Source organism: Tigriopus californicus, chromosome 5 (assembly GCF_007210705.1).
Source record: "Tigriopus californicus strain San Diego chromosome 5, Tcal_SD_v2.1, whole genome shotgun sequence".
NCBI classification, from domain to species: Eukaryota; Metazoa; Arthropoda; class Copepoda; order Harpacticoida; family Harpacticidae; genus Tigriopus; species Tigriopus californicus.
Genome location: NC_081444.1, coordinates 4,223,583 through 4,232,287, shown reverse-complemented (window position 1 = coordinate 4,232,287; position 8,705 = coordinate 4,223,583). Strand labels below are relative to the sequence as shown.

General features: G+C 46.2%; 1 protein-coding gene across 1 annotated transcript in view; it reads left to right on the top strand.

The window, feature by feature from the left end:
• The first annotated feature begins 271 nt into the window (after nt 1–271).
• Nucleotides 272–8,705, top strand: part of LOC131880832 (homeotic protein empty spiracles-like) — an 11,074-nt gene continuing 2,640 nt past the window's right edge. Inside the window, exons 1-2 of the mRNA XM_059227542.1 lie at nt 272–2,025; nt 4,837–5,006. Of these exons, the coding sequence (XP_059083525.1) occupies nt 1,215–2,025; nt 4,837–5,006 (981 nt within the window). The 5' untranslated portion in view covers nt 272–1,214. The remainder of the gene's footprint in view (nt 2,026–4,836; nt 5,007–8,705) is intronic.

Here is an 8,705-nt window from a genome sequence, read left to right as displayed (position 1 = left end):
AACTAATTGGAGGAACATCAACTTTTCTCCAAGCACTCGCAGGCCCTACGTGCCTTCTGGCGTGGATACCCATCATGAAGAGGAGCTCCCCCCCCTTCTCCTTCTCCTACATTAGCCATGGCTATCTCTATTAACAAGGTATATAAAATCGGCCAGGTTCAGCCTTCACAATGGCCACGTCTGCTCATGAGCAAACCTACCTTCTTGTCCTTATCCTCCTCCTCCTCCTCCTCCTTCTTCTTCTTTTCCTCCCGTTCGTCTCCTCAGTGTTCAGTGGTGCCTTATCCACTGAAAGCACGCATTCTCCTCTCCGGGCGTGCGTTCTGGTTGTTTGGCATGCGCTAACTGGGTCGGTCTGAAAGTTCAGCTGATAGTGAGCGTGCGTTAGCTCCTCCTTTCGGAGATCGCCACCAATCCAAACGCGTGGTTTTGGCGGCACAGACGATACGGCTCTGAGCGGAAAGTTTTGACGAACTGGGAACGCGGTTCCAGGCGGTTCCAGCCGGTTCAGCGCTTAATAGGCTCATTTACAGGGCTCTTGTTCGAGAAGGAACATCACCAGATCAATAGTAATGGGCGCTTGATGGGATTTCTCGGCGGCGAGGGAAGCATAAGGCAGTGGTGGGCCAGTGAAGAGTGAATCCCGTGCAGTGTGAGTGTATGTTGGCTTGGCAAGTGCGAGAGTGGAGGGTTTTTTTGTGGTGTGGATGGAGGCGTGGAGAGGAGCTGCTGGTGAGTTGGTGCGGCGTTGTCACTCTAGTTGGAGAGATATCTCAAGGTTTGGGATGATCTTTCCCGAGTTCCCGGCATCTTGCACGCCTTATTAGCAAACATTAGTATCGTTTTTGTTGCGGGCCAGTCAACAGCCTATTGGATGTGATCTCTCATCGCAATCCCACAGTCTGTTCCTTCATCGTGTGTGAGTGGGACGAACATTTGGAGTGAAATTGGACTCGCGTAGTTCCACTGCTTTGTAAGTGCTCCTCATCGGAAACTGTCACAACAAGGGATTAAGATTAGTTCCTCTTAGTCTGGTGCCAAAGAAACGAAGAAGACAGAAGTTGTTAATCGTGTGTTCATCATCGTATTGGTTTTGTTCGTAATCTGTGAAAGCGAGAAAGAGAGAAGGAAAGAGAGAAAGAAGGAAAGAAAGAAAGAGCGAGTTGAAGGAAGAAGCCCTTGATATGCTTGGAAGCTCGACCTAGATATCAGCAATGACTCTAGCTGCGGAAACCATGTCTGTATTTCCGTCCTCAGTAGTCAAATCGAGCAAGTCGTTGGGCTTCTCCATAGACTCCATTGTGGGTGCCAAGACCGGCACTTTCAATTCCGAGTCCAGACTCAAGGACTCGCTTACCCTCACCCCCACTGATCTCAGAATCAAAGACAGAAGTCCGCCCTCGGGCGAGACCCGGGTTCACCGACCATTTTCTCCGGCCGAAGACGACCACCCCCATCACCATCATCACAATCGTCATCACCATCACGAACATGATCGACAAAGTCGGAGTCGATCTCGAAGTCCCCTGATTGACCCCGATCGTCAATCCCCCTCCCCACAATCCTCTTCCTCATTGAATCGACTAAGCAATAGTGGGTCCCCGCCAACTTCGCCATCCTTGGTGAGACCAATCCCGTCGATGCATCCTGGTTCGAATCTCCGCGATTTGGCGGCAGGATTCCCTGGGTTACCATTGTCACAGTCATACCTAGAGCAACTCGCCCACTTAAAGGCCATCTATGACCGGAGTGGCGAAGGAAAGTCGCCGCCTTGTTCGATGCCCGGGGGAATGTCGACCCCGGTCTCAATACCTTCTTCCATGTCTCATGGACATCCATTGCATCCAAACCTACCAAATCACCTAAGCCCGGCGGCTGCCGCCAGTCTCATGGGCCTTCCTCGGCCCCACTCTATACCTCCCATGTTTCTTGGAGGCGGGGGAGGGCCACCCCAAATGGGACAACCGATACCACGAGAGTATCCTTTGTACCCATGGTTTCTTACTCGAAACAGATTCCCTGGAGGTAAGTGATCGATTTGTTTGTCGGTAAAATATTTGTACTTACTAGAGCTGTGTCATTCAGAGACGATTTGCCAGCTAAAGGGTCAGCAGACACATTGAGAGACAACATTTCTGTCCTTGGAAGGCTCAGTTGATCTTGGCTAGGACGCGTTCTTATCAAACTCGCCTATTAGCCGTCCCTATGAAATTTAGAATGATTTATTGCCAATCGGTTGAAATGGTATTTAATTTAATCTTCCTCGGCTCAATTGGTCTGAATCCCTCGGGACTTCCTAATCCAGATGGATGGAATTCCGATCCGACATTTCTTGTACAGTTGAAGATCTGTCACTTCCGCTTCTGGCGCACAACTTCTTGGGCACCACTAAAATTAAGTATGCTACGCTCCTTGCCGTATTTCACAGTCAAATTTTTAGACAAAGGAGCGTCATGAAGTGTCTCCACAAAAGCTTACTCGGACAGGCTCATTGTCCCCCAAGCACGGGGTCCATAATGGACTTCTACTGTTGGACAATAACAAAAACGAGCGACCGAGTCGCTTATTTTTCAAGTGCAAAAGCTAACGAGAACAAACACCTTTGGTAGCTTGACCAGAGTCCAGACCCCCTGGAGATGAGCCAACGCCAAAGACCCCCAATTCGTGTAATTTTAGCCACTTTCCAATGTCACAATGACCATTTGTCCCAAGTTTGTGCTTAAGCTCATGCACCACCTACAGCAGAAGCACCTAGGGAGCCCCAAACTGTTTCGGGTATCTTCAGCTCGCTTGGATATTGAGCGCTAATCGGTGCACGGAATCTGGAAGAATCCTCCTCAGCAGCTTTCTTTCATCAGATCTTGGACGGAATCCTTTAAAAGTCGGGAGTTTCTCTTTACCCCCCGGTGGTACGACCAACGTTTAGCAAATTGCCGTGACAAAGCTCTCTGTGGCTCTTGACTCCCAACTGTCAACTTTTGTTTCTTGACCTCCCCAAATTCACCGTCAATGCCAACCAAACATAGTCTTTGTGAACCAGACTAACAAGGCCAACTACATACTAAGTACTCCTCCTTAAAACCCGCCATTCTCCGTGGAAATGAGGAAAACAATTTCCCAATGATTTTCCACCTCTACGTATATCCCACAAACATGACCCTTAGTCCTGATTAAGAGAGAACAATGCCTAATGCGGTAGACAAAAGATATCACAAGTGTTCCCCATTTAGCTCCAATGTTCTTTGTTGTTCTTTTCATTGTTTCCTTAAGCCTTAGTTTATTGACATCTAATTGAAGAATATTACTTGTAAGTCCTCACCTCCCTTCTTTTCACGACCCACTACACCTTACATTCAAGGCGAAGTAGCGACTCATTGGGCATGCACATCATGTCCGACTGTGGAGTTCAAATCCGCTTGATTGACCGAGTTAATTGGTTCGGGCTAATTTCCTGCCAACTCGAACACTCCTGGTATGTCCTGAATCTATCAACTGACCCGTGGGTGTAGCGGAGGTGGTAGCACTCACTACGTACGAGGAGACTCATTGTAAATGCTCACTCCCTTTGGACCCTAGAAGGATCACATTCCCACCTCTTTGGTAGTGGTTTTGACCGGCAAATTAAAATTTAAAATTTATCGTTCAAGACTTGTCCAAAGTACATTTTACGTTGGAGTTGGTCGAATCGGGGACGACAACCAACAACCCTAGTGTTTATGAAAGGCTCTTTTCATTTTGGTTCTCTTTGAGATTCGTCGAATTCTTGAGAAAAGGGAATCCATTAGTATCCATTGATTTATGTTTCTTGGGTAAGAGTTTTCTTGATCATCGTGTTTCACGTGGACTCAAAAACCCTGGAGAGCACTTTAACTCGAAATAATTCTTCTTCGGTTCCGTTCCCACGTGAAACATAAATTTGATAAGGTGTGAAATTTTCTATTGACCCTGTTCTTGACCCAAAGTTCAAATCAGAACCCTCGAATTCCATCCTCGGAAATCGCTCCCGTCATGTTCAGCAAGATGCAAGATGGAAATTTTTGTCTGAACAAAAAAAATACACACAGTAATTATTAAACTTTAAGAAGCCTGTTAGTGCAATGAAGACGAAATGTTTGCAATTTCTTGCACTGCCGCATAGGTCGACATAACTTCGCGAAAGGAACACATTAGTAGCTGTATTAGAATGCCAATCTACTCCAAGCCATAAATCATTGGTTAAGTCAATGATCAGTGCTCGTGGGCGGATACGGCGGGGAGGGCCGGCAGGCGAAACAGTCGGCTTGGGCCGGCTTGACGACTTGCTTGCCGAGTTGGTTCACTGGCTGGTTGGTTGGTTGGTTGGTTGGTTGGTTTGTTAGTTGGGCGCCCAGCGGTATACCAATTATAGTTGCAAACGATCTGATATGGCAGTTAATATTTTCTGTTGAAATAATGGCCTCATTCTGATCGAAAGAGTTCGCCGTCAACTTATGGAGGCTGCAGACGACTCCTTAATGCAAATGATGGAGTACCAATTCATGAGGGTAATCAAAGCAATGGGGCAGCTTGGAGCTTATAATAGTACATGTCTGTCTCAATATTTTATCAGAGGACAAGATTTTGTCAGAGGCTCTCTTTTTTAGACCTGAACCGCGATAACATCGGGAAAACACGCCAGATATCGTGTTACTCTCGCAGCTCGATAGGCAGTTTATATATAAATATAGTTATTATCCATGAAACAATCTTGATCAAGCCACAGACCCCGACTTGGCCACCCCCTCCTTTTTGCCAAAGCGGCAAGATTAAATTCACTAAAGTCCAGGTTCAACCCTAACTCTCCTCATACATTTCCAGGTCCCCATCTCCCGGAGTTCCTGTTACCATTCCGCAAACCAAAGCGAATCCGAACTGCATTCAGTCCTAGTCAGTTACTTAAATTGGAGCAGGCGTTCGAGAAGAACCAATACGTGGTCGGGGCTGAGCGGAAGGAACTGGCGAAGCATCTCAATTTGTCAGAAACTCAAGTAAGTTCAAGCTTTGTCGTTCTCCATTCTCTCTCTGTCTCTGTCTGTCTCTCCTTGATCTGTTATGCCATCTTTCGCCTCGAATTCAGCGGATGAGACACGTTGTTAATGGGGTTAGTGCCGTCATCCTGAGATCGCTACCTCGTTCCTCTTTTTTCCGTCCACCTACACACCTGGCTTGAATTACTCTCTTTAGCCACGGCCAAGTAGAGCTCGGAACTCGGAGCTTGACTAGCTCCCCCTTCAGGGCCAGACACACACGCAAGAAAAACACCCAAGCTCAGGTTTATACAACCTAATTTCAGCTAGATGAACAAAATAAGGCTTAATTTAATGAGCCTCCCTCCCTCCATCTCTCTTTCTCTTTCTTTCTCTCTCTCTCTCTCTCTCTCTCTCTCTCTCTCTCTCTCTCTTTCCTCTGCGAGCCTGGCTTCACCCCAACTCACACTCATTGGCCGAGAGTCACGAATCTTGGGTGCTTCTTTGAACCTCCTCCTCCTCCTCCTCCTTCTTCTTCTTCTTCTTCTTTTTCTTCGTCTTCCTCTTCCACTTCGTTCTTTCTAAGCAACCTACACTCTAACGTGTAAACGACACCTACGCTCAACTTGTCAACTTAGTAAATTAGCCTCATAAAATTCCCCAATCTGAGGTGCCCCCAATTTGAGAAGAGCAGGGTGTCGTAGGAATGAATATATCTGGAGTGAGTCCCTGCTCCCTACCGGAGTTCAGGATAGGGAAGCACAACGGAGAAGGAGGAGGAGGAGGAGGAGGAGGAGGAGGAGGGGTGTGGCTTGTCAGTTGAGGAATTCGTTGTGGAAAGACGTGAAAAATTGAATGCAAAAGAGCTGCTAATGTGAGCTCGCAGTCCTGGCCATCGGTCCTGCTCTATTGGCTTCTAATTATCCAGTTATCTAACCTGCTGAATTTCAAGTAGGCTCTTGGAATTGGTTCCCCACTCGAGAACCCCAATCACCATGTCGCTTTGGAAGCCAAATTTACTTGTCTTCACCAACCACCATTGACCATTCACCCATCCTGAAATGGTCGAACTCAGTTGATTGAAACTTGAAAGTTTTGATAGAGGAACAAAGATATCAAGCCAATGCGAATGGCCAATCCCATCACCCCCAAGATGGTCAGCCTCATCACACGCTCATATGGGCCAGAACGTGAAAAAGGCGATAGAACGTGTACACTTTCATGAAGGCGTCCGAGTTGAGGCGAGGTGAGACAGTAGGAGCAGTACTGCGTAGTATGGTGGTAGTCTGGTACGACTCGCTGGGTTAAAAATTTGAAATTCATGAGAATCAGCGGCGTCCAAAGAGAACAGCAGCCGAGGGAGCCCTAGTTTCTGTCATGAGTCTAGGGAATACTCGAGACACTGAAGAGGCGAACAACTCAGACACGTGGTTCGGGTTTCATCACGTGATTCAATTCTTCTCTGACAGAGATGTTCTTTGTTCCTCGGAGAAAATGTTGTTGTGTGCATCCTCGGTATTCGATCCCACTCGTTTAGAAATGGGTAAAATGGCTGGATATTAAAAAGATCTTTAGGGTTATCTTGGCTTGAGCCTTCCCTGGTCTTGATGGGTAGTTGGTTGGTTGCGTTTCTGGTCGCCAGTAACTTCTCATCTTGATTCCATTCGAGAAGTCAGAGGCCGTATGAGAGCGAACTTCACTCCTTATTACATGGTATAGTGTATACGAGTTGTGATAGTTGGTTGGTTGGTTGGTTCGTTCGTTTCTGGCTTTTGGCTTTAGCGTTCAAGAAGAGAGTGGTAATCTGGTCCTCCGCCTTGGCTAATGTTAGGTATTTAGGCTTGATTTTTGGTTCAAGCCTCTGTTATTTCGACCTTTTTCGTCGAAACGCCGGTACACACTCGCTCGCATGGCCGACCAACTCTGATTTGCATTTCGGTCCATTTCTCGCATGTTTTGGAACCCCTCACAACTCTTTATTATCCCATAAGCAAGACTAGCTGGCCAAGACGAGATTGGAGCCCTCTGCTCTGCGTACGTATAGTACATAACCAAGCTCCAACCCAATAATAAATAAATTTCAAAGTGCCTGAAATCAGAGGGCTAGCCGAAAGTGCTTAAATGTGGATCGTTAAGCAATTCCAAATGAGCAAATCAATTTCCCGGAAACCTGCACAGTCAAGCCGTTTTTTTGAGAGTCATAAACATTTTGTAGATTTTTCCATTTAGTAATTCGCCATGTCACTTGAATTTATGACCAGGATCCATTTCCTATACTGACGACTGTGCGACACAAATCCGACGTTGTCATTAGAATGAGTCGCAAAAATGGATTGGAGCCCGTTGAAACGAAATCCAAACCAGTCTTGGACACAACTCCAGGACCCGCAAGTTTGGCAAGACATTAATTAATATACGACAATAATCAGCCAGATCGCCGCTTTAATGCGCAACTCCAGTCTATTAATTCTCAGTCTGACATCGAATTAAGCTATTGCATGCTAGTTTAGCTCGATTCGAGCCGACTAGCCGAAGAAGTAGAAAAACACATTTTTGCACAATGAACTCAAGTTACCATTGGCTTGATGAATGAGCCAATCTCACCCTTTCTTGTGCTCGGCAGTCTCAATTTCACATTTTCCGCTTTTAGCAAATCACGCAAAATAACAAATTCGAACGACGATTGCAACGCCAAGAAAACCTGCGATACTAGTACATACAAAGTTACATAAATGTACGTACTCGTATATACGAGTACTAGCTGATTTTGTGGAAGCATTTTGTCATGAAGGAAAAAAGAGGAGGATGGCATGACCTGTAAAAAAATTGGGCTCTGTTTACTTAGGAAGCTTCAATGCCTCCTCTCCTTTGGCCCTCAATGGCGCAACAATTAACCAATTACATCAATTTAGTAACTACATCATGTCCGAGTAATCATCAGTTAGCATTAAATGCAGCATCAAGTTTTTTAAAGAGCTGTCAAGTATTCCTTCCCCCCAAAAAGAGAGAATTTGTGGGTCAAAGAGTCTTGACTCTTCGTTCGAAAATTGAAGGGGAAGGTCTCTCTCTCGCTCTACCTATGGACCACAGAACATTGAAGGTTTACTTTGGTTTTTTTTTTCATGTCCAAGTCGGACCATGCCAAATAAACAACAAAGATTGGGCAATTTCACGTAGTACAAAGAAGCTCGAAGATCTCTCCTTGATCACGTTAGCGTGTCTGCTCCTCAAACTTGGCATGTCAACTTGTTAACGTTGCAATTGAATTTATAAAGAGCCTCAATTAGGGGGCTATATCATGATGACGACCACAACGACGCGCAGCTTGTTCATCTGATCCAGCCGAAACGACAAGGCAAGATACTTCATGTGTTCACGAGGCCAGGACCATCCACTTATCGGGTCAAAACCTATGTTTACTCAAGGAGCTCTTTGGCGAAAAAAGTGTTAAAGCCCTTGAGGCTTGAGTGAACCACGACTTGAGCCCAATGGAAAACAGGTCTGGACTGACTAATAGGATGATGCCAAACCCTTGATTGGGGGACACACTCGGGAACACCTCGGCTATGGAGTAGTGCACAAGAACCGTTTGGCAACCCCATTATTTACCAGCTAACCGTGGTTGTCACCAAGGATTATCGAGTTCCCATACTGGCTCCCCGTACGATTTTTCATATTTTCCTCCCTCCTTTGAGCCTCTACTCAACCCTGCCCCCCCCC